At 37.1% G+C, this 27,334-nt stretch overlaps 1 protein-coding gene across 4 annotated transcripts in view; it reads left to right on the top strand.

Annotated features, from left to right (window-relative positions):
* The window catches only part of TCF12 (transcription factor 12), a 328,708-nt gene that overhangs the window by 258,075 nt on the left and 43,299 nt on the right, over positions 1-27,334 (top strand). For 3 of the 4 annotated variants that reach the window (XM_024204916.2, XM_024204915.2, XM_024204914.2), the window contains one exon: positions 3,212-3,264. In XM_024204916.2, coding sequence (XP_024060684.2) covers positions 3,212-3,264 — 53 coding nt within the window. Of the gene's footprint in view, positions 1-3,211; positions 3,265-19,169; positions 19,667-27,334 lie in introns of those variants that run through there. The other variant, XM_024204918.3, reaches the window with a different exon arrangement.

Raw genomic sequence — 27,334 nt, 5'->3', positions numbered from 1 at the left:
AATTTTGTTTAATACATTGATTTGAGTTCAGCCCTGATCAGTATTTCATAAAAAAATTCTCAATTGTGTAAGCAGTAATGACAGATTGATAGCAGTTGATGACCAGCTGAAGTAGCTGAGTGCCCTTAACCCAGGCCATCATTAACTCCTGGAAATGCCTGACCTTGAGGTCATTACCATTATACACTATGAAAATGTAAAGGGAAGAATAATTATCCTTTTTTTTATGCTTGAACTTACTTTGTTCAGGATGATCTAGAGTTGCGTGTAGTTGGTTTAAGGATCCCAGTAATTTATGTATCAGGTAAAGACAGTAATCAATGGGAAAATGAGACTTCTTATTTAGTGTATACCATCAGATGCATAACAGATTTGTTATGTTGTTAGCAAAATATGCTTCAAGGGAGTTTTTTAAGATTGGTCACAATTAAATAATATTATGTACCTCATATTCTGGAGTTGCTCCGAGATAAGTGGACCTTACTGTATATATTACTGTTAGTCACTAACAGAACAACTGACTACTGCAAGTTGTAAGGTCTTTGTATCAACCATACAATCGAGTGCTTAGTCATTTATATTACTTTGATATAAATGCTCCTTAGTCTGAAACTATCCAAAATAATGTAAAGTCCAAGTTGAAAATATTTAATTTTGTATGCATGCTCTAGTTTTTTAAATATTTTTTTTAATCCCCCAATCTGATTTTCCATTTTAGAAAATTATCACAAACTGTAGTTTTCATTTTTAGGTCACTGAAATTGCTGTCGTTGTCTGCTTTATTTCTGCACATTTCTGGCTTTTCTTCCTGTGTGCTACTTTTACCTACATACATCAAATGAAGATTTATTTAGGCTACAGAGTATATGTAACTTGACTGTACTTAACTTTACAATTTAAACCATTGTTTATCCACAACAAAACTTCATGAAATGAGACCTCTTTTCTTGGAGTTTTAGCAGTTAATAGAAATTATCCATTTGTGTGACTATTGAAATAGATACTGAATATGTCTGAAGTAATGTTTTTTTTTAATGTCTTAAATTAGAAATGGCAGACTTTTTAGAATGATCCTTTACAAAAATTATAACTAACTCCTGTTTGTCCATTTCTGACATTCAAACTCATTCACAAAGATAGTTGCCATTTAGTTTTGGGGAGTGCCTTTTTTTACTCAGTCCTTTTTAACACATGCTTCTTAACACAGGTGAAAACTGCTAATAAAGAAACCTGAAAAGTTCTCCAGGATGTGGCTGAGAAAAGGAACATTTAAAGAAAATGTAGTCTTACTGGACACTCAGTAAAACACCTTGCGAGGAGGCTGGCCAGGGTGCTAGAGCTAGGATGATGGACAGTTATGTAGGAGACGGAGGGCTTGTCTACACTGCCCCACAGTTCAGACCAAAGTGTTGCACTGTAACTCCACCATGTGGACGCTACAGGTGCGAGCTAAAAGTATGCTAGTTCACATTTAATGTAATCCTCTTCAGATTACTACCTTCCCCTGAAAATCAAAGTTAATGGCACGATTTTAGGAAAGGGCACAAATGTGTAGACATAGCCACAATTTCAGTTGCTGGATCTGATCTTTACTCCTGTGCTGATTGAATCAGCTGTGACAGAATGCTGTAGAACATATGTTTGGGTGTTGAGTGGGACTGGTGCCTGGTAACTGCGTGTCTCCTCTGGACAGGTATGGAGCAACACTGAATGTGAAGTGAGACACTAGAGATATGTGAAACCTTCATAGTTGGACCTCCAACCATGGCAAACTAGTCTAGTTTTAGGTACTGTTACAAACCTAACATTTAGGATGAGAATTATGATTTTATGTGGAAACTATATAAAATTGGGTGGTGTCAAAGGTTTTTGATTTAAGATTAGGTCCAATTTGTTGTTTCCAGAGGAATTTCATGCTAGCTTATGGTGGTTGTTAGAAGGCAAAAATCAAGGGACATAAACCTTTGTGGATCTGTAGTGGAGTCCTTGTTGTCCTTGCTGGAACTGAGTGGCTGGAACTCAAGACCTGAGAATTTGTGCCTGTAAAGTAGGGGTGCTCTCAACCAAAGGCCCACCCCCTTGAAAATGTATGCAATAATTTTAGAAAATAAGTGTCAACACTTCTGAACTGTAGTTTTTCTCTAACATAATATGTGGCACATACCATAGTAGAGGTATCCTGAGGAGACGTGAGGGATAGAAAATAAACTTGTTTCTTTTATTATCTTTCTCTTCCTGAACTTTCTCACCTTTATTACATTATGGAGGAAGAAGATACTTTTCAGCTTGCTACAACCAAATGTTAAATTCACTATTGTAATTCTAAATCAAGATGGAAGAGTTTGTTTTGTATTATGGTTGAAAACTGGATGAATCCAAAGTACAAATGATGATGTCACCAGATCAATTATTTATTGGGGCAGACCCGTAATGCCAGGAAATCTAATTTGAACGTTGACTATAGTGGTTGTTAAACTTTATTTTGTGCATTTTTTCCAGTTCTTAATGTATGCAGCCATAGGCTTCCCTGGTAACATGGAAGTCAATTATTGGTGTAGAGAAGTGGGTGCCATATTTCCAACTTTCCAAATGTTCTGAAAGATGGTTTGGATTCTCTTGGTGACTTGTGAAGAGTGTTGTCTAGTTGGTTAATCAGCTTCACTGTTGCTGGTAGCTGAGGTGCTACAATAAACCCTGCATTTGAATGTTGTAATCCATTTAGATGAAATTACTGTTTTAAAAAGCCACAGTTTACATTAATTTGGATTTTAATGTACCATAGAGGTGTTTGTAATGCTAATTTTACCAAGAATACAAGCAGGGGATTCATTTATGTCCACAGTCAATCCACCTTCCACCTTGTGCACTTTACAGGCCATTGTTTAGTGAATGCATTATGGTACTGATGTACTTAATAGTGTTTTAGTTGTCAGGGGTGACTGCCTTTCCACAAGGAGAATCCCCTGAGATCAAAGGTAATGTGAGCGAGGCAGGATTGTAGAAAAGGGCACAAATGTGTTAGTCATTGTAACCTTCTTGTAATGTGTGTAAGGCACCTTTCATTGGTACAGAGGAAAAGATGCATAAAGCTAGAAAATGGGGACTGTATTGTGGGAAAAATAAATAACCAGTTGTTTAGTGTGGCTGTTCGTTCTTGTTACTCCTTTGTAACACAGCATAGCTGATGAAATGTGTTGTTTTCTGTGTGCAGATCCTTTACAGACAAAGAAAGTAAGAAAGGTGCCCCCTGGTTTGCCTTCTTCTGTAAGTACTGAATTTTTAACTTCTAGTAAACAAATTGGGCTCAAAGCGCACTGTTTACTTGACATACAAATCTTTTAAGTTATCATTAGGAAGGCTTTATCTAGTGACCATAAACAGCCAAGCTATTTTGGATCAGTTCCTAAGATCTAAATACACATTTGATGTGTAGTTTTTAGATTTCATAGCAATGGTTTGTACCTCACTCATATGCACTTACCCACTTGTCCCTGTCATTTGAATTCCCCTCTTGGGAAGAGAGCTGGGCCAGGAGCTGTCAAAGAAGATCTCCTGTACAGGTCTTTTGATGTTTAATTAGTCATTATGTTGCTGAACAGGAGGACAGACAGAGATTAATAGCTGAGAATCTTAGAAATTTACATTTGTAATAATCCCAATGGAGCTGAAGACATTAAGATTCGGAGGACATGTACGGCTCAGCTTGCCTCAGTAGGACTGAGGTTATTAATATGCATAAATCACCAAGTCAGATGTTCATTGTGAAGCCCTGGTGGATTTTAAAGCCTTCATTAAGCTTTTCCTAACTTCAGCCTACCATCAGAAAGGCTTTCAAGCAACTAGTTTGTTGATCCCTCTTTGCTAGAAAATTTATCCTTTGAGAATAAAGGGCTTTGATGAAAAAGGTTGGAAGGGTTTTGGTTGAAAAATCATTAATGGCTGTGATAATCTAATGCTATAGGGGTGTTTTGTGGTATTAAATATACTTTATTCTTTAAAGGAAGAAAATTGTTTATAAATGAATCTGTATTTAAAAATCCACATGAAGTGAAAAATCCCCAGTGAAGTGAAGGAAGGATTTTTTCCCCCTGTTCACAATAAACAAGAGGGGAGGGGAGAGAAGCTCTACTGCCTTGCGGGGTACATCTCTTTGTTGTGTAAATGGATGTCGGGCTTTTATTTGGCAGTACTTAACACACGGGTGCAGGTGCAGTTGGATGAGTCATAACTCAAAGCCATATAGGCTGAATAGAATGCACTGCACAGGCAACAGTAATACAGTAGGAGCAAAAAGGGTCTGATCTTTTTATTTTATTTTATTTTATTTTATTTTTGTATTAAATCTGAAGCCATAGATGGTGTCTTCTAGTCACCCTCCTTTCCTCCACTTCCCACCTTCACTGTGATATACAAAAACCTGAATCTGAAATCCCATTTTAACCATACTTCCAGATGGAACTGAGATAGTTTAGACAGCCTGGGGCAGCTGTGCTCTGAACCTGCAGCCTACCTGGAAGCCAGGATTGCAGCTGCAGGCACTCTTAAAAGCTTTTGCTTGCATAAGCACTTGGGCCCCACTAGAGGCTGAATAGCTGCTTGATAAACAAAATGAACACAATGCTTCAAATCATTATTCCCGAGGCCAGGAATATTTTTTTTTTCCGCAGCAGCTAAAAATAGTTTGGCAATTTACATTTTAACAGTTGTGTGTTATGCAGGGGTGCCTTTCCAGTTAACAGATGATTTCTTCTAGATTAACAAAAATATATTAAAAATGACAGAGTAGCTAAAACATGTAACAGTACAATTTTCATGTAATTTATTACTATAATTCTAGGAGAGTCATAAAAGGTAAATTACATATTAATATTTAGTTGCACTGGCCAGGTAACGAGATCATATTAGTGAATGAAAAATTCATCTCATTTCTCTTACCCAACACTAATGTTAAGAAGCAGTATGTTTTTAATGTTTCTTATTTAATTTTTCGTCTTCTAAATGAAGAAACAGGATAGCAAAAGACTGATTTTATTAAACACTGAACAAATCTCAGTGATGGAGAGAGAAAGCAGATACTGTGAGTCATCAATATGCTGGTGATATATTTTGTAAAGTCCTTGTTTCTATGTATTTTAATGGTTAGGGTCCTGATTGTAACCTCTAAGCAAGATGACGCAAAATTCAAACAAAACTCTGATTTTTTTTTTTTTTTTAAATGTAAGATGCATTGTCTGTGGTGGAAGATTGAACAAAATTAAATTTTACTGACTATTATAGAAATTTGTGATTTCTTGAAATTCTGAGGTGAGAATTAAGGAAAAGGGACACCCGCATAATTATTTGGAATGTGCTATGCTAACAAATCAGATTGTATTTTGGCGAAGGTAAAGAGTGAATCAGCATATTTAATCTCTGTGCTGCAGATGTTCTACTCAGTATATGAAAATCATCATTAGATGGAAAATAACAAAGGCGGGGAAAGAGGCTTTAATTATTATTTAAAATACTTTACAAGCCATAGGAAGACATTTCTAATTGAGTTTCTAAAAGATAGATTCTCTTAATATTTATAATTAATTTAATGTAAACATAGATGCTTCTTCTTAGTACTTTAACTTTCTAGGTAATCTTCATTTAATTGGAAAACTAATGTTGCTCTTTTAGAAAGATAAGGATTTTTAAATAAATAATCTTCCTATGGTGTTTAAAAATACTTTTTCTCTTGACTTTTGCTTTGTGGTGGACATCCCATGTCAGATGTTTTCCAAAACTATTTGTTTTGAGATGAATTTTTCCACTTGTTCTTGATTGTGTCATAGTAGTGAAAAACAAGCTAGCTAGAAAATTACTAGATCTGGATGAACACCTCCAACATTTTGGTGAGTGACAAATGAAACTTATATCAGAATGAATCTAGCTTTGCTTGCATCTCTTTTGTGTTTGCTTTCTGCAGACATTAAAGCGTGTGATTTTTATTTGCAAGAACGTTTGTAGAAAGTGAATTTTAAGCTTTCATGCTCCAGAACAACACTGGAAATAGTATATTTTATATGGATGGGACTCAGTTTGACACAGCAGGGAGACAAGGGTTCCCAAAGCACACAGAGTGCTTGTGTACGTGCTTCTATGTTTATCCATGCATATTGTGCAAAGAGGGCAAGGAAAAAAAAAAAACTCTACACCTATCCAGGAAATCTTTACAGTAGCCTACTTTTCGAGAGCATTGCCTCACACAAGGCCTGTGTCACCTCGAAAGACATACTTTTACACTATTCTATAGTTTCTGCTTATCGGCTACTACCTTTCTCATAGAGATTCAAAAACACCAGCCATTTCTCCGAGTCTTCCTTCTGATTGTAGTGTTACCTTCATCCAGTCAGACTCAGGGAACAGAACTAGTGCCTTGTGACTTGAGACCAACTGTAACTAATCAGTGCAGCTCAGATTTTGAAAAGCATTTACTGAATGCTTGCAGTGAACTGGTCAGTCTGTAGAGGAAATAATTAAAAAATAAATCAAGTGCATTTGAATACCTGAGGAAAGTGCAAGCTAATTGTGGACGTTCCATTAGCAGAGAAAGAGGGTAAATATTCAGTATGAAACATTTATTCAGCTCTAATTACTACCATAATCAGCATTTAATTTAGATTAATAATAGAACTGTATTAAATGTGAAAAATCAGAAGATTAATGCTGGAAATACCTTTAGATCCTTCTTTTGCAACTTCATCATCTTCATCCCAACTAAGATTGTGACCTTCAGTACACAGCTTACATTGATGCATATCTTAGAAAATCAGCTACTGCACAAACACATATGCAGTCATCTAATTTCTTGAGATCTACAACTCTTCTGTGTATGCAAGAGGATAATCAAGTCCTCTGTCTTTTTGCTAAGATAGTTTTCTGTTTACCAAGAGGAGTCTTGATTTTATCTGTGTACTAATTATTTAAGTTTAACCCCCCCCCCCCCAAGGTTAATGTATTTACTGTCTATTTGCATGTTTTACTAATCTTATGTACTTTTGTCAACATATTACCTAAATCTTTAGACAATACTTTAAAATTCTTATATAAAGTTTAAAATTCCACTTAACAGATAATTAGCAAAGCCCTGTTTCTAGATTCAAGTCCACTGCAGTTTAGAATCATGTTCAGGGTAAAAGAATTCATAGATTGATTATAGGAGTCTTGACATGTCACCAGCTATAGGATGTATACCTCTTACATGTGCCAATTTATCATTTATTGTAAGAATTCCTCCATTAAAAACAGCTATATTGGAGCAGTGACATAGCAAAAATGAGGAAAATGACCTACATTTGTTTCATGTGGGTGGGGTGGGAAAGAGAGACAGAAGTAAGTAGAAAGGAGATACCACAAAGGTCCAGTCAAACACCTATGGTAGTCATTGTGAGTCTGTACTTAACTTTGAGTGTTGGCTTGAATGCATAGAAGAGAAATGGAAAAGATGCCTCACATTTGCTCTCAAAAGAATGGCTTTTCACCTCCCCAATCCCCTAGGTATAAAGCTGGGGTGGTGCTCCATAAAGGCAAGAGACAGAAAGCTGGCCTGAAGGAAGGTAACAGCTCATTGGGCATCTTCCCCCATGAAGGCAACTTGTTTTTACCTGTTTTGAGATGGAAATTTGTAGGACTTAGTGAGTTTATTCATAGTTTCAGATAAATTTCCAAACTTCTGTCTGCTTATCTGAACTCCAGAGTTTGAGGCTCTGATAATTGAGTCAAATTAAAAATTAAGTAAAATTCACCATGGTGAGTGAATGTAGCAGCCTTCTAGCAGATGGGGAGTATAGGAGTGCCCTGGCTTTTTAGAGTATTATCCTTGATGCCAGAAAACTCTGAGGTATGCCCACATCTTGAATACTGCGTGCAGATATGCTCGCCCCATCTCAAAAAAGATGTATTGGAACAGGAAAAGGTTCAGAAAAGGGCAACAAAAATGATTAGGGGTATAGAACGACTTCCATAGGAGGAGAGATTAATAAAACTGGGATTTTTCAGCTTGTAAAAGAGATGACTAAGGAGGGATATGAAATACCTCTATAAAATCCTGACTGGTGTGAAGAAAGTAAATAAGGAAATGTTATTTACTCCTCCTCGTAACGCAAGAACTAGGGGTCACCAAATGAAATTAATAGGCAGCAGGTTTAAAACAAACAAAAGGAAGTATTTTTTCACACAACGCACAGTCAACCTATGGAACTCCCTGCCAGAGGATGTCGTGAAGGCCAAGACTATAACAGGGTTCAAAAAAGAACTAGATAAGTTCATGGAGGATAGGTCCATCAATGGCTATTAGCCAGGATGGGCAGGGGTGGTATCCCTATCCTTTGTTGGATCACTTGATGATTACCTGTTCTGTTCATTCCCTCTGGGGCACCTGGCATTGGCCACTGTCAGAAGACAGGAAACTAGGCTAGTTGGACTTCTGGTCTGACCTAGTATGGCTGTTCTTATGTTGAGGTTGTTCTGAGGTCAATAGGTGATGTGGCCAGGTCTGATGCAAAATTCCCTGACTGGCAAACTGAGAGCATCCCGTTGACTAACTCTACTGTGAGGGTATTTTTACATAGGGTTATTGCTGAGACTGTGCTCCTAGCTATAGTGCAATAAAGCACTTGGAGGACACAGGACCATGCTTATTGGGAATGGGATTAAGGTGACTTTCTGGATGAAAATACATGTTCTTGGAATTATTTTTCATTTGTTTCCTGTTCTGATCCTTGGTCTGGACTCCATAATACAGTAACTTATAAATTATAAAACATTGAAACAGAGTCAATAAATTGTGTGGGTTAGAATACACACACTCATGATTACTTATTGGGGTAACCTCCAGCCCCTGTCCTTCCACACTCCCACCACCACTTTTCATTGTTATGCCTTGTTTGTTATGTCTGAATCAAAGTGTAAGCTCCTCAGGGTAGGAACTTGCCTTTTTTTGGTTTGTAAAGTAGCAAATAAATAGTAAATGTTTAAAGTGTCCAGGCCCCAAAATTCTGTAACATACCAAAGAAATTTTACTGTTGAGACCTACTCTTCTTAAGCAGTGAGGCACTGTTCCCTCTAAGCTGTGTGCGTGCGCATGCGCACACAGATCCGAAACACCACGCACACGGCGAAACTCTGCGCACACAAAAATTTGCACAGAAGCACAAAAATTTGCAGAGAAGAAATTTTTTGCACACATGGCCTGTCAAAAATTAGAGGGAACAAGACTGTTTCCATCTCCATCCCTCCCTTTTTTCTGTGTCATGGATAGGGTGAGCAGATGTCCCGATTTTATAGGGACAGTCCCGATATTTGGGGCTTTGTCTTATATAGGCGCCTATTACCCCCCACCCTCTGTCCCGATTTTTCATACTTGCTGTTTGGTCAGCCTAGTCATGGACCTCATTAGGCCTTTTATGATTTCACCATCTCCAGGCTAGATTATTGTAATTCACTTCTACTTGAGCCTCCCTTGAAATTGATCTGGAAGCAGCAGTAGTCAGTCACATGTGGCTTCCTGTCTGCTTCTTGATTATACTGCTCTACAGCCAAAATGCTTCTGAAATAAATGTAGTCAAACTTTACTAATTCTGGGTCACTGAGAACAAAAATGATGCTTAAAATTGTTGATTGGCTCTAGTTTTCAAGATATGCTATTGGGTCAGTATATACGACCCTTGACTTGGGAATGGCGGAGGATAAGTGAGTTATAAAGGGAAGGGATCTCAATTTAAACCAGAAATGACTAAAATACATCTTTGACTGGATCTATGAATAAATCTATGACTGGGTTTGAACAGTACTTGCTTTTTAGGCAAAACAATGAATGATGCAATCTGAAGCTGGTATTGCGTCATACATGATATGAATTACATCATGTTATTCCTAGAAGTCATGGATGATGCAATCATAACGAAGGTTACATCACTCTGCTGAACAAATTGCCCTATATCAGCTCTAGAAATCATACAGTGTCGTGCTCTTTTATTTGTCAGTGTTTGATTTTGCAAAGGGACACATTTCTGTTTAGCCAAAGTGAGCAGAGATGCCTCGTACTTGTGTGAACAGTGCAGATAACTTCTGCTATGTTTGTGGTGAAGTGACTTTTGCATCACAAAAGCGCAGTATAACCACTATGGTTAAGAAAGCCTATCACCTTTATTTTGGTTGCAAAATTGGAGATCAGGACAAGAGGTGGGCCCCACAGATATGCTGCAACACTTGTGCAACAAATCTTTGGCAGTGGTTGAACAGGAAAAGGAAATCTATGCCTTTTGCAGTGCCAATGATTTGGAGAGAGCCAACAGATCATACCAGCAATTGTTACTTCTGCATGGTGCCTCCAGTTGGGAAAAGTGTGTCAAAGAAGAAAAAGTGGACTGTGCATTATCCAAACATTCCATCAGCTATACGCCCAGTACCCCACGGAGAAGGACTGCCGGTTCCTGATGCACCAGAATCATTCTCACTTGAGTCAGACGAGGAAGAGGATGAAACTTCTGGTCCTGAACCATCAATGTCACAGGACCCACATTTTCTCCCATCCTTCTCCTCTGAACCACACCTCATAACACAAGGTGAACTGAATGACCTTGTCAGGGATTTGGAACTACCCAAGAGTAAGGCAGAGCTGTTGGGCTCCAGACTACAGCAGTGGAATCTCCTGGCAGGTGATGTTAGGGTTTCCATGTTCCGTGACCGTCAAAAGGATCTTGTCCCATTCTTCTTCATGGAAGGTGATCTTGTAGCCTGCAACAACATCGATGGTGTGATGGCAGCCCTCAACATGGTTCACGATCCAGATGAGTGGAGACTGTTCATTGTTTCATCGAAGACGAGTCTTAAAGCTGTTTTACTGCATAATGGCAATGTTTTGCCATCAATTCCAGTTGGTCATGCAGTCCATATGAAGGAAACCTCTGACAACATGAAACAACTTTTGAGGTGCATAAACTATGACCAACATCAGTGGCAGCTTTGTGGCGATTTGAAGGTTGTTGCTGTCTTACTTGGTCTGCAGACTGGATACACAAAGTACTGCTGTTTTCTCTGCGAATGGGATAGTCGTGCAAGAGATTCCCACTACATCAAGAAAGATTGGCCACTCCGACAGTCATTGGAGCCTGGGAGGAAAAGTGTTCAGCATCCACCACTTGTTGAATCAAGGAAGATTTTGTTACCACCCTTACGCATCAAGCTGGGTCTGATGAAGAACTTTGTCCAGGCAATTGACAAAACACAAGCAGCTTTCAAGTACCTCCGTGGAAAATTTCCAAGGTTAAGTGAAGCTAAGATAAAGGAAGGTGTCTTTGTTGGTCCTCAGATTCGTGAACTTCTTCGAGATGATGCATTTGACCATGCACTGCGTGGCAAGGAAAAGACGGCATGGAAAGCCTTCCAGTTAGTGGCAATAAATTTTCTCGGAAACAACAAGGCAGACAACTACAGGTTGTTGGTAGAAAACCTCCTCAAGGCATACAAAAGCCTTGGTTGCAACGTGTCACTAAAGATACATTTTTTGCACTCTCATCTAGATTTTTTTTTCCACCGAACTGCGGAGCAGTGAGCGACGAGCACGGTGAGCGATTTCACCAGGACATTGCAACAATGGAGAAACGCTATCAGGGCAAATGGAGCCCATCAATGCTTGCAGACTATTGCTGGACAGTGACAAGAGATGCTCCATTTAATGAATACAAGAGACAAGCCAAGAAGCGGCGAGTAGACACTGAATAGGACTAAACTATGTACATAATAGTTTTTTGCCTTTTGTTTCATAATAAATTTTACTTATATAACCCTTTTGCTGATTTTTAAAGTGTTACATAAAGAGGACAGATGAAATATTATCATGTAAAGCAACCATAAACACATGAGAAGACCTAGGTTTATAATTTATGATTAAAACTGTACTAGCTACACAATATACATAGACATAAAATGTAAAAACTTAAATATCTTAGAAACAGTAGCCAATCAGTTGTTTTAATTGTCATATTTGAATTCAGCACATCAAAATACATAATAAATAGCACATTTTATCTCTGAAGCAGACGACATCTCAAAAATTGTAGACCAGTGTTATGGGAGTGGAGGAAGCAGAGGTGTCCAGCTGTCAGTAAGTAGCAAACTGGGTTGTTGCAAGGTCTTGCTGACAGTCTGTAAAGCTCTCACTGATCTAGGCCGAGGGTTCTTAAGTGATCATCTCTCAACAATGTCCTTCCAAGGCAGTTGAAATCAGATGAATTATCCAGGCTGTCTGTCCTGATCCTCTGACTGCATTGGGCCAAAGCAGAGCCTGCTTTGATCAGGGATCATGTCTGTAGAATTCCCTGCCAGAAGGTCTCCTTAGCTGTCTTCAGGACTTGCTGTAAGGGCCTTCTGTTGACAATAGCTAATCTGTTTAAGTTTTCACAGCATCCCAGATGCATGTATTTAAGTGCTATTAAATTATAATTGAGATCTGAATAGAAAGGTCTTAAATTTATATGTACCTTTAAAATGTTAATAAAACCCAACATGACTAGACTGCAGCTTGTGTAACTGTACAAAGAGGTTATATGTTATTGCTGTAACTGCTGCTTTACATCAGACTATGTGCCAGTTCATCCCCATTATTGATGATGCTCTTCGTTACAACAACAATGGGGGGAGGGAAAGGTTTTATAAATAAAAGATTATTTCTTATAGTTTGTCACTTGATGATGATCACTGTGATTTTGGTGGGAAGGCTGTTTGAAAATCTGTGCAGTCTGTTAGAAGAGTAATAGGTGGTAATATCTATAAGACTTTTACCTGTGTCATGCTGTTAAATTGATTGGTTGCTTGATCAATACAAATGCTAGACAGGCTGCTTTGGCTGTGATCTAACCATTAAATTATCAGAAATAGCCAGTAAAAAATGATTACTGTTGGAAAGAATTGCACTGAAATAAAAACTGTCTAAACCCCTGAATAAACTTCAGACGTAAATTTTCTAAACTACTGATTCACTTGTCATCCTGACACAAAGATGCAGATGTTGGTTCTAGTCTCTGAGTATAAATTTAAAATTGAATTAAAATTGCCTAACATTTTAGTGCCATTGAGTTTCTTGTGATGTTGAGCTTTGGCACTTCAAGGCTATAAAGAAAACAGGTTGTACAATCCTGGAGATGTAATCACAAGACTTCATGACATTTTCTGTGGTAGCTTGGGTAGCCTATTAAAAAAAAAAATTTCCTTAAGGGAGTACTAACTAGATCCCTAACTATAGATGACAAAAGGATTGTCATTTGCTTTTGACAGATCATCCAGACAGCTTCGTTTGCTGAAGAGTTTTGCCAGACAGCAAACCAGAGAACCAAAAAAAAAAAAAAAAAAAAGGGGGGGGGGGGAAATGTGCCTCTGAGCTTATGTTTCTATACAGCTAGCTACCTGCACTTTGACATAAAGTTTCCTAAAGCTTCTCTGATGCTAATTTATTAAATAGATTAAAATACTGTTTTTCATACGGAGCAGGGTTTTGATTATAGAACCACCCACTGGAAAATTTTAAAACTGCATCAGAAGCTATGTTACTATATATCACTTTGGGGAGTACATGAGAAATGCTAAACGTATTGCACTTCAGCAACAAATAAAGCAAAATGATACTGGAGTTGGACCAGCAGAGGGACCCCTTATCTCCCTTTAATTTCTCAAATACATTTGCTTGGTCATACTAAGTTCATGATGAAGAGATGTGTATCTTAACTTAATCTTTTATATCTTTCAATAACAGAAACGTGGAATCATTTACTTTGGAAGGTTTTTTAAATCTCTTATTTAATTCACACCTGATTTTTATAATGTGCCTGCATTTATTTATCATGTTGTGCAGTGATGATTGGCCCAATAGGAAGTACTGTTGTTTGGTAACACCCCTTATTCATTTGTCAAGGATAACAAACAAATGTATACATACATTTTGTCATAAATGAAATTGTGTGTAACTAAGTGCTTCTCATAGGGAGCTATACCTGAGGACATTTCAAAGCCATCTATTAAACTGCTTGGGGTTTTTGTTTTTACAAAATATCTAAAATCTTCAGCACAGTTCTGAAACTTTCCAAAGCTGGGAATAATGGTGCATACTGAATACGTTCCTTGCTTTGATATTTAATATAAATCCATAAGAAAGTATCACTAATAAGGAATATTTGTACAATACTTGAATATGAGGAATTGATAGAAGTTGCTGCTGTTCATTAGCTCTTAGAATAATGCACCTAATGAGAAGCATTTTTATTTCTATTTAAATATATAAAATAACTCGCATGCTGAAAATGTATAGTACTTGAGAAGGAAAGCCATTCCCATCTGTTGTAACTCAATTTTTCTAACTATATAATTTCTTATTTTTAAAATATTATTGTTTCCTGTTTTCACATGTAGCCATCATGGAATTGGTTTGGAAATCTGATATCAGTGTATAGTGTAAGGTTTATTTTCTGGAATGCTGTATACTGGTTTAATATGTAATCTTATTTTTATTTAATATCAGGTAATTTTTTTCTTTGCAGAAATACAGATATTAAAGTTAAAATCCAACCATTTGAACTGGAAAACAGTAAAACTTTTACTACTTAACTTTGACATAGATTTACACTAGTGTAAATTAATTGGACCCAATTAACTTAATGTTATGACTTTTGTGTCAATTTTGTTTTTATTATAATGGTTTTTATTCTTAGCTGTTTCTTCTTTTTTTAAAAAGCACTATTGTGGAGTTGCAAACTGCTGCATCTTTTCACTATACAGTACATGATAAATGGATAATTTCCCCTTGCCTAATAACATGATGGCATGCTTTCAGGATTTTTTAATTTACTAGATATTTAAATGTTTACATGAGTAGAGGTCTGTCTTCTAGAGGAGAAAAATAGAAAAATATGCATTGTCTAGAAGTAGCTACATGCAATTCTCAGACAGTTTAAAGTCTGAATCTGTTTTAATTGTCTCCTGACGATATAATTTATAGGTATTCATCTCGCCAGGCTTGATCTAGTTAATCATAAACGTTTTGTTTAGAAATATATACATTTGGAGTTTTTTTTCCATTGAGAATCTTAGAAGTGGTTTCTGAATCCTTGGGACAAAGATTTTGTGCATGAATATTGAAGAGCATTTTTCAACTAGTAACAAAGAAGAAAAAATGAGCTATTGTTATCCTACTTGAGGTTTTCCTTTGTAAGCTGATGTTTAAGTCCTTGGGAAAAACAGACTGTCCATCAGGAAGCTCATTATATTTTATCTGGTATTTGTTTTTGATGGTGGGCAAATAACTTTTTGATGGTGGGCAAATAACTTTTATGGGGAGGGGGAAGAGTTCACAATTCAATGTAAAAGTTTTTAGTTCTTATAATATTTGAAATAATAAAACAAGCAATATAACGCAATATTTTATTTTAAACATTGATATGATGTTTGTCATATTTATGGACAGTTTTGAATAGAGGATATGCTCTGTGGTGTGGAGATGAGATCCTCTGCCTATCTCTGGTATATTATAAAGAGTAATTTCCAGTGATCTGTATGATGTCAACTTAGTGGTAGTTTTAAACTCGTTAAAAAGGTGGGTGATTCATTCTTGCTGTGTGTGTTTCGTTGTGTGTCTTTGAATTGGACAAAGATAAGAAAATAGACTAAATTCTACGTTTGACAAAACAGCTGGACTTTAAAGAGCAAGTATCATTAAAATCAGACTGAAAATGAATGAATCTTTTGAGAACATTCTTAAACAGGTAGTCTGGTTTTTTATTAGGTCAGCATTTCACTCTGCGTCAGAGATCATAATCTCTTTATATACTTACAGAAACACACAGGTTATTGTTTTTGACACAGTGCAGAGTCGTGAATGGAAACAGTTCAGGCTACAAAAGTGCATGTCCATTCAGTGCTCCTCTGCTGACGGCATGTCTGTCTGAAATCAAGTTTAAAAAATTGGCCTTGTCTCCAGCTGACTAGTTCTGTCAGACTGAGTCATAAGATTAACCCTTGATTTGTCACCAAGGAAAAATAGAATAAATAACTGTATTCACTATGATATCGTTGATCCAGATAGGATCTATTTCACCGTAACATGCTTTCCTTAAGGGGGGGAGGGGAATCAGTGCAGCTGCTGCTCAGAATAAATGTGAAATAAAAAATAAAACCCCGACATACACAAAGAGAACTTTTTTTGGTTGTTGGAACCATGTTGGAGTAGTTACAGTTTGAGCTTTCTATAGGTATATCCAGTGGTGTTTGCTGCAATTATAAAATATGTCCGTTTGTCATCATCTTTGGGCAATGTAAACTCTGAGATTAAAGAAAACTCATAACAATCTGATATGCTTGAAAGCAGAATAATTTGATCCCAAAATATGATACATTGAGTGACAATGTGATTTGAGCATTGGCCTGCTACACCCAGAGTTGTGAGCTCAATCCTTGAGGGGGCCATTTAGGGATCTGGGGCAAAAATCTGTCTGGGGATTGGGCCTGCTTTGAGCAGGGGATTGGACTAGATGACCTCCTGAGGTCCCTTCCAACCCTGATATTCTATGATTCTAATGTATTGGGGAAATGGTATTTTGGTGCTATAAGCATACAGCACGGTGATAATTTTCAGTGCAGTGCATATAGGTGTACCTGTGCTGCTCCAATAAAATAGCTAATTCCCCACACAGTATGATGAAATTGTTACTTCTTTGGTTTGTCAGAGGTAAATCCTTTTAGTCAGGGTGGTATTGTTGGGAGTATTTGTCTTTATTCTATCTTTGCCCAGAGGCAGCATTTTGAATGAGACCTACTCTTTTGTGCTGTTTTTGACACTAGCTTACCTGTATGTTGATGAGCGTCAGCAATATACTTGTTTAAACAGATGTTACTCAAGTTAGCAAACAATACGAATTAATATTGCCTTCACACTTTTAACTTCTACTGTTTTTGTGTGCAAGTTTAGAAGATGAGCTGCAAGAAAGATGAAACACGTATGCCACATAGTAAAATACTGAGTTTTTAATCCCCGCAGTGTTTCAACAATAATCAAATTATTGCATGCACACACCCAGTAGTTGATTTTACAAGATACACATTAATGTCCATCCTTGTTTTGGAGAACTGAATCTAACCACTGCTAAAGCATTTTTGACCACTATAAAAGTTTCTTATGTGCTGAAACTATTTGATTAAAAAAGAAAATGCTTTTATTCTGCCTCTTTTTTCCAAAATAAAATTGGACTTTTGTTGTTTAGCTTTTTGTGTGTGTTTCCTGAATATAAAAAGATACATTGTTCTAAATAATTCATTTTAATCCTGGAGTACTATATACTTAGGGAAGCAGTATGTCTAAGAGATCTAAAGATCTTTTAGCATATCACGTCCATAGAAGCCTAAACATAGTGAGGAGGTTTAAGGAATGGCATTGTTAATTGTAAATCAAAGCTTCTTACAGAGTTCTCTGGGGACTGAAATGGGGCTTTGTGATCCCTGGGGGAAGGAGGAAGTTGCAAGTCACTCTGCAGGCTTGGCATTTTAATAGTCTGATGTACAGTGATGTTCTTTTTTGCAGCTGCTGCTTAGTCTTTTATATTGGTGAAGAGTTTGGTTGAAATTTGGTTCATTAGCTTTTAAAATGCTGCATGCTTTTCTACTCCCCCCCCCCTCCCCTGTGTATATATGTATTAAAAGCAACAATCTGATCAACATATAAAGCTAAACAGTAAAAATGCACATGCTTTTCGATTAATTTACATTTCAGGATAACCTCCTAATTCAAAACTGGAATAATCACAGTAGTTTAACTGTCATGCTTATATATCGTTTTGCTGGTGCGTGTCACTGACTAAACTTCTATGTCTAATCTGCATATATTCTGTATACTTAGATATTGCAGTGCTTATTTACTAAGGTGATGGACACTGTACAAAAACCTAATGGAAGTCTCACATGATCATAGTATTTCAGCTTACTGGGCTGTTTTCTTTGCTAAATTTCATTCTTTGGTTAGATGACTTCCCCATCATCAAAAGTGCTTGTTAAAGGTATCCCAATTTCTGCAGCTTGCTTTCTTTCCCTACACATGGCTGAATTGAACGTTACCCCTTCTTTTCTTAGTCTGCTGTATGTTCTCTGTTCTGGACAGAAGGGAAGGCAGGGCAAACTCACAGATTTGGCATTTGACACAGTCGAAGAGAGTGTGAAAGAGATTTTCTGCTGTCATTTTTTTCTGTCCTTTGCCTTTTTTGTTTTTGTTTTTTAGAGGCTCACTGGATCCTGTGCATTCTTTAACAGCCAGTTGTATTCATCTATAGAATATAAACATATTTATGTACAAACATATGGATTAGGAGTTTCCTGATGTACTGAGTAACATTTGCTTTTAGTATTAATCCCCCGCCTCCAACAGTGGCAACTTCATTCCTTGTGTATTGGCTTTCATATTATATGTTTAATTTATCAAGCAAACTGAGGGAATTTCATATTCTTCACCAAGAGGATGCAGTTTAGGGAAGAATAGACTATAAATGTGTGTGTATTGAGGGATTATATGTAATATATGTTCAATATTTTGTGCTATACATTTTTGTCAGATTAACACTAAAATTGTATGTTTCTGTCAATTCTCTTGTCCGTGTGTGTGTGTGTGTGTGTGTGTGTGTATGTATGTACATGTATAGAGAGGGGGAACAATGTTTTTTCACAAAAATGTATTTTATAGTCTAAAATGTTTAAAATTTGGCCAAACTTACTCATCTATTTTTCATGCTATGAAATTTGGATTTTGTAATATTAAAATATTTACCTTTTATTTAGTTGTCTGTTTTAAACATATGTAATATATTTAACTAAACATGACATACTGTATTTTCTTTTGTTTGGCAGCTATACAGTACTTGTTTAAGAGGATATACTTTTCCCCCAGTTAGAAACAACCCATGGCCTAGTAGAGATACTTAATTAATTGGGACATAATACTTTTTGGCCCAGGAAGTGATTATGTAGAAGGCTTAACTGTCTAGTCCTTCTTGTTACATATGATTCAGTGTTTCCAGTTCATGATTGCTCTGTGGTGTGTTTGTCAAAGTTGGAAGCAACTTTAGACAGAGCCAGATGGTAGTGTCACTGGAGGTGCATCAAGCTATGACTCTACTGCCACAAGTGCTCTAATTGAATTAAAACAAAAAACAGAAGATTAACTAGGATTTTTCCATTTGTTATTTCTTTGTAGTATTTTATTTGTATGGACAAAGCTAATAATTTCTCAGTGTATTGGTAGCTACAAACCTGTGACTCTTAAATGCTGTAAATAAACTGTTTTTGCAAGGGTTTTGCTGGTTGGAATTATGACTAAAAACGGGGGGTTGATAGAATTTTATAGAGATTACAGTGTATGTCTCTCTCTCACACCCCCTCTTTCCCATATGAGATGGTTCAGTCCTGTTTTGCATAAGTTCCTTTTGAGTAGATCCATGTGTGTACACATAGTACTGAAGAATTACTCTGTTTGATCGGGTGGATGGATGTCTTGGAGAGAAGCAGTGCACTTTAACTGCAGACTGTCATTTTTAGAATCAGTATGTATTGTGCATACCCTGTACCTGGAATGGGCAGCAATTCTTTGATGTATTACTACAATGGGAAAACGGTAAGGGTGCTTTCTTTTGTTCATATAGTTTCAAAGTGGCTGACATAGCTGAATAGGCACTTACTGAAACCCGTGTGTTTTTAGATTAGTCTAACAAAGTACATTTAGATTGCTGGTGTAATTCACTTGCATATTTTAGAAGACTTGTAAGGCTGGCATTCTGTGATAAGATACAGTTAAGTTCATAGTTTGAAATTTTTTAAACATTAACCTAACACTGAACTACATAACATTTCTAATGTATTTTCTTTTTAAAAGACCATCTGTGATCTCCATGTTTGCAATGTGTTTGCAAATGGTGTTTGTGGTGGTGGTGGGGGATTCTGATAGTTAAAAAACAAAAAAAGGACATTTAGGTTTATTGGCTGCTTTGTACAACAGGGAGAAAAGATGAAAGCCTTTGTGGTTATTTATAAAAATAACAAGTATGAATCTCTGGGAATGATTAGGGAAGCAGTCAGCCACTAAGGCTTGCGTTTCCTGTTTGGAGTTTGAGGTTCAGAGACTAACTTTACTGTTATACCATCTGCTTCCAATCAAACTAGCATTTTGACCCTATACAGGAAAGTTAGTCTGATTCACAAACTTTAATCACTATTTACACTAAAACATTTTCAGTAGACGTTGTACCTGATAGTGAGGTAGAGGGGTTTTAATCCATTTTCTTCCAAAAGATTACAAAACATTACATTTTTGCTTATACTCGATAGACTTCTGTTTTAGTGACCGGCTTCATAGTTTTGAATTCTGGTCATTTTGTGCCATGCTGCCAAGAATGGTGGCATTTGAATCAAGTAGTACATCTCAAATTGTAAGCAAGCATTAAGCTCTTGTTCAAGATTTGATTTTTCCAAAATCATTTTAAGTAAAATGAAAAAATGTTACTGGAACTATTGCAGATTACAAAATAAAATGGACATTCACCAGCTTTTGAAAAAATTAAAACTGAATCTTTGAATGCCTCTATTTTAATTTGCTATGTATTAAATGATATGCTTTTATTTCATAATTGATATTTAAATTTTTTAAATATCATTGCATGGCAGAATACAAAACACAAATCTGGTTTGTGTGTTATGGGGTCTTTTATACAGTGTATGCACAATCATTTTGTTTGAACATTTTTATGTTCATATTACTTGTATATGATTTTGGCTTGCCCCTGGTCTTAAAAGGAATATATATATAGATCTGTAACATAGATCAGTTTCATTTGTTTTTCTTGTCCCATAAGCTTACATGAGTTTGTCTTTATTTAGTAGTAAACTTTTTGCCAAGGTTTTCTGATTAATGATGATCAAACTAACGATCTTTAAACTCATTAAAAACTAGGTGTATGAGCTTCTTGGATGAGAGAAAAGATATTGGGGAGAGAGTGGGGAAATAAGTGAAACTGCATGATCTCTGTTTCATTTCCTTTCGTATCAATGCCAGCTGTCTTTCAAATGTGAAATGATTTTTCTTTCATGTCTGCTCCTAAGTTAAAACAGTCTTTTTGAAGTTTTATGTGAAGATATATATTAGACTTAAGTAAAATTAACTATACAATACCCCTGAAGCAAGAGGAGTGTGATTTGAATGGAGTTCTGATTTTTATTCTTTCTTGAGCACAGATCGCCTTATTACAACATTTCTCTTTGTTCTGTGGCAGGAAAAAAAGCTTTGATCTTATTAAGCATTTCCAGGCTTATAGTAGATGGAAGTGCTGGTGCTGTAGGGGAGCATGGCCTGACAATTGATAGCATGTGCCTGTTATAGGTCAGAGGTGACCTTTATGATCTTGAAGAGTTAGTAAATAGATGGCAAATCATATGACAATCCTATACCATGTTGCCTTAAGTTTTGGTTGTAATTTTTTTTAAAACTTATTACCAGCTTTCAGTATTTTATTTCCCCAAATAATTCTATAAATTAGAATAAAGAATGTAATTACTATTTCATTCAAATATATGTGAGCAGAGTGCGTATGTGTGTGTTGGTTTGGGTTGGTTTTTTTCCTCTTCATATTTTGCTTTCCATTAATGCTTTTAACCTTCAAATGAAGAGAGAGATGTTTTAATTTGATATTCAGGATTGTGTTTGAACTTCTCCACATTTAGAGAAGACTGCAAGACCACAGTTCATATTGAAGTGCTACTACTTTAATTTGTATCATTTGATCACTTAGCAGATAATGGCATCTGGCTCATGTTTTGAGATTTTATTTGAATAGTGATTTTGACTTTAGATATCAGCATATTGCCTGCTATCTACTAAACTGTATGAAATGCTGATTTGTATGCAAAAAATGCAAGTGGAAAATGGCATGCAGAAACCAGTATTAAACTTTCATCTGTAAATTATATTTTTGAAGATATTTTTAACTTTAAAGTGGGGAAAGAGTTAGCAAAGTAAATAATACATAGGCAAAATAAGATTAAACTGAAAAAGATGCTTCCAAATACTGCTAGGTAATACAGAGTGGGTGAACATAAGAGGTTTGAGATACATTTACATGGAAGTAGAGTAAAAGTTTACATATTAAATGTGATTTTTCGTGCTGTGTGAAGGGATTAATTTGGTAATTTAACGTATATTACAGAAGAGAAGTATGTAGGGAAAATTAGAATTTTAGCATAAATCCTCTACTAAGCAATAAAACACTACTAATATGTGCATTATATAATATGAAACAAGAAATATTTTGAGTAGTGTGTCCCCTAAATTAAAAGCATATTCTCCGTGTTGGAGGACTGCATTAGCTATTTATACTAAACTAGAAAACTGCATGTTTTTTTCTTTTTTCTTCACCTGTTGATATCCAGAAATTATTTTCTTAGTGTCGGGGAAGAACATCCAACTATACATTGGGGGCTGGGAGGAAGGAAGGTTGAATTAAGTCAGAAAGAGTGTTCTTTCAAATTGTGAAAAAGCGCGATTAAATATTAAGCCATTTTGTCTATCAAGTTCTATCTCTCCTTTCATTTCTGCTAACTTAGTATCCTTTGGAAGTTAAAAATCAGATGTTTGAGGCAAAATTAATGTCATGTACTGACAGGCTTTTTTTAATGGCAACAGGTAGTTGCTTTCTACCTTTTTTTTTTTTTCTTTTCTTTTTCTTTTTTAAGGGAACCTATTTTGTTGGTGCTTCTTTGTTCATGCCCTGTAAAGTAGAAAAGGGAACCAATAGAGGTCTAAAAATATAGTTTTTGTTTGTGTTTCCATTGAGATAAAACAAATAAATGTTCTCAGCTTTTTCAGCAATGACGCCTGAAAATTAAAAACATGTAGGATGTTATTTATATGAATTTTTTTTCTTTTCACTATCTTATATAGTCAAATAAGCAGTGAGTGAGAACTGGTTAAAAACTAGACAGAATAGAGAATAATATGCCAATATTACTGCTTATCAAACAATATCAAATCACTTGAAGAAACATTTTTGCTACATTTTGCTTAATTTTCAAGTATATTTTGTGCAGCTTTTAATGCCACTATTCAATACGATGACATAATTTAGTAGCATGTTATACTCCAGGTACTGTTCACAGTATGAATGAATTTGGTACCTCAGTCCCATGTGGTTATGTTTAGTTACTAAGTAAAATTTCATAGAGAGGGATTTGTTATGAAGGTGTTTCAGCTTCTGCCATAGCAAGTTGTTACAATGGTGATAAACAGAGAAGGAAAGAACAAACATAAATTATAATGTATGTTCCTGAAGATCATTCATGTTTTCCACATTTTCAGTGGAAAATTATAACTAATTCCTGAGTGAGATGAACTAGTTCCTGAGTAAAGTTATTTTTTCCATTTTTCTGAGAGGTGTATAAAATATTATCTAGAAATACGTGGCAGGGGGTGGTGGAGAGGGTTTGCTTGTTAGTGTTATTTCATAGCACATTGAATTAGAATATCAAAATAGCACATATCACTAGAAGTGTTAAAATTTTGCAGATTACCTCAGATGAAATATATCAATCCAATTTTATTTTCCTAAGGTATCTTCTAAAAGGAATAATAAGTAAAGTCTGTTTTTATATAAATGTAGACATATTCGGTTTGCAAAGTTTACACCAACCAAGTGTTAATAATGTAAATGTTTTCTGCTTTCCAGAGGGATTTTGATTCGGGTTTTATTAGTATTGGACCAGTTAGCACACAGAGAGAAAAGTACAATTAAATCTACTCTATACCATATGCTGCCCATAGCAGCTCAGACAAGGTCAAAGCTAACATTTGTAAGTCAGCACAAACATAGGATCATGCAGGAAATCTCTAGGGGGTAGACTGCTGTGGGCATTGAATAAAGTGAGCTTGTAGCATTGGTCAACTTTATTTTTTTTCCCCTCCAAAGAGGTATTATGGGTCGCAATGTGATAGCCCAGGAGAGTTTTATCTGCTCAACTCCAGTGGGCAGAACTGCCAATCTATTGAGGAGCAGTCCCCTGCTAGGAGGGTGTGTTGTCTACAACATGCTTTATTGATGCTTCAGTGTGAAGGTTATGTCCATTTCTATGGGCAAATGAAAGCAGCTAGGGAGGGGATCAGGTGTTATATTGGATGGATCTATATTTCTCAAAATTGTGGGCACCAAACAGTGACATACACTCATTTGTTCAGTGTATTTGCTTTGATAAACACGCTTCTGTTGAAGACAGCCTGTAGAAACACATTAGTCTATGCCTATGAGTTGTAGAAACTGAGATTACCAGTGAGATAAGAGAAGTGAACTTAAAAGCAAAAGAAAATGTATCAGTACTCCTCTAATTTAATGTGGTCAGTATTAATATTATGTAGGAATTTATATCGTAGCCATAAAGGTGTTCTGAAATTTGACAAACAAGTACTGGAAATAGGTTGATTAAAGTGTTCAGCTTCAGTCTTCCTTTGAATTCCTTTAATTAAAACACTGGCATTTTTATGCACTAAATTGTACATATCATTAGTCAAAAATGTGGTCTGATTTTTTTTTAGGAAGTGGAGGAGAAGGCAACTTGTTTAGAAAATTATTGCAAAAGGAATCTTCAAATATGTTGTGTATTTACTTCTGCTCCCGTCTCCACCTCAGATATTCAATCAGGATTTTTAGCAAGTTAGTCTAGTACTTAAATTTGTCTACATCCTTGACGTGATACTGCATTTCTTAACACCTCATGTTAACCCAGGAAGTAAGACGGGTTTGCGTAATGCACCATTATGGTACACCTCTACCTCGATATAACGCTGTCCTCGGGAGCCAAAAAATCTTACCGCGTTATAGGTGAAACCGTGTTATATTGAACTTGCTTTGATCCACCGGAGTGCGCAGCCCCGCCCCCCCTGGAGCACTGCTTTACCGTGTTATATCCAAATTCGTGTTATATCGGGTCGCATTATATCGAGGTAGAGGTGTATCAATAATTCCACATTTTCAGAACTCCACAAATAGGCATTTATGACATGAGCTTAAAAACTGCATCAACATTTATTTACAAGATGGACTTTAATGGCACTGAAGGAGCCATATCTTCCTACAGCTGTAGTATTTTTCTATAGATTTATGCTATCATTAAAAATTACCGTCAGGTTAATAGTTTAGACTGACATTCTTTTCTCTTTTTTTTCCATTGTGCTTAAGTATTGAGGGAGTCTCAGATCAGTTTGAGATGTCATACCTGGTGTCTGAAGACCTTGGCAGAAAATAGTGTTTAGTACAGAGTTAACTTGAACCTTGCATTGCCTAGCTTTCGTTGTGCTTAAATATTGTTTTTTTTTGTGTTCGTTAAAATTTGACAATACATAATATATTTTGTTGCCAGTGTGAGTACTTGTATCTTCTTATAAATACAGGATGGAATAACTATAATTGCCATTCTTCATTCCCTCAGTTTTTATGTTCACTATGTTTCTGAAGGAGCTGAGCACTAAAATAAGTTTCCATTTATCACAAAATCTTTTCAGCAGCAGAAGCCTTTGCCACAGTACATACAAATAATATATTGTGAAAGTCTGCCACGTCCCCAAATCATTCATCAGTACATACTTATATAATACATGACTGGTGCTGATGAAATTTGGAAAGGTCAGTTAGTGAAGTTCATAAGGTATAGATGTGGGTATCCATTTTTACTGCCCTAGAAAAGAAATTTGTATGTAACAGTTTGATAAATGTCAGTTTTTGTAACCTATGAAACTTTCTGAATAGCAAGGTTTAAATGAATAATATAATTTATAATTTCACATACAGCATGCATGTTGGGAGATTTGGTCCTGATTTAGTGGAGGCATCTTTAAAATAAGTTTTGATATTTTGCTTCACTGGCATGTTTCATCTGTTTACATCTACATTTAGTATGGATCACGAACATATAAAAATAACAAACCCGTTAATAGGAAGGAAATTAGTTGAAAAGCATGCAAATGAGGTATTTTTGGTGCTTTAATTGATGTTTATAGCGTGAAGATCTAATTTTAGTAACAAAACAAAATCAGTAACTCAGACCTTTTAAGATAAAGTAATGCCTTTATGTTTGGAAATTTTTAAATTAGTAAATCGAAGGACCTGGCCTATAATCTCCTGATACTTTGTAGATTTATTACACTTTTTAAATGATTTTTATAATCGTATCAATTTAATATGTTAAGAATAACTGCACATTTGAAAGCAGATATGCTGCTTAACCCTGACTCAGTAGGAACCGTCCATGCTGTTCTGAGCTGCCCAAGCTCTGAAAGGCCAAGCAGGCTGGCTCTACAGCACTACACCAGGGCCGCCCAGAGGGGGGGGCAAGTGGGGCAATTTGCCCCAGGCCCCACAGGGGCCCCCACGAGAATATAGTATTCCATGGTATTGCAACTTTTTTTTATGGATGGGTAGGGTTACCATAATCCAGCAAGCAAAAAAGAGGACGGGAGGAGCCCCGCCCCTGTCCTGCCCTAGCCCCGCCCCATCCTGCCCTAGCCCCGCCCCTGCCCCTCCCACTTCCCCCCCTCAGAACCCCCAACCCTCCCCCCGCTCCTTGTCCCCTGACTGCCCCCTCCTGGGACCCCTGCCCCTAACTGCCCCCCAGGACTCCACCCCCTACCTAAGCCTCCCTGCCTCTTGTCCCCTGACTGCCCCCTCCAGAGACCCTCCCCCCATCCTAACTGGCCCCCTAGGACTCTACCCCCTACCTGTACCCTGACTGCCCCAACCCTTATCCACACCCCCACCCCCAGACAGACCCCTGGGACTCCCACGCCCCATCCAACCACTCCTCATCCCCTGACAGCCCCCCCCAGAACTCCCAACCCATCTAAACCCCTCTGCTCCCTGTCCCCTGACTGCTCCGATCCCTCTCCCCACCCCTGCCACCTGACAGCCCCCCCCCAGAACTCCCAACCCCCCCCCCTCGCTCCTTGTCCCCTGACTGCCCCCTCCTGGGACCCCTGCTCCTAACTGCCCTCCAGAACCCCACCCCCTGCCTAAGCCTCCCTGTTCCTTGTCCCCTAACTGTCCCCTCCTAAGCCCCCCCCCCAATGCCCCCCAGGACCCTACCCCCTACCTGTACCCTGACTGCCCAAAACCTTCTCCACACCCCCCAAAAAGCTCCCCCCCCCAAACTCCCGACCCCCCCCCGTCTCTTGACTGCCCCCTCCAAAACCTCCCTGCCCCTTCTCCGACCCCCTGGCCCCCTTGTTGTTGGCCTTTCTTCACCTAATGTCTCC

This window comes from Terrapene carolina, unplaced genomic scaffold (genome assembly GCF_002925995.2).
Source record: "Terrapene carolina triunguis isolate 2854851 unplaced genomic scaffold, T_m_triunguis-2.0 Scaffold67, whole genome shotgun sequence".
Lineage (NCBI taxonomy): Eukaryota > Metazoa > Chordata > Testudines > Emydidae > Terrapene > Terrapene triunguis.
The sequence above is the reverse complement of the archived record's forward strand: the minus strand, read 5'-3'. Positions and strand labels throughout refer to the sequence as shown.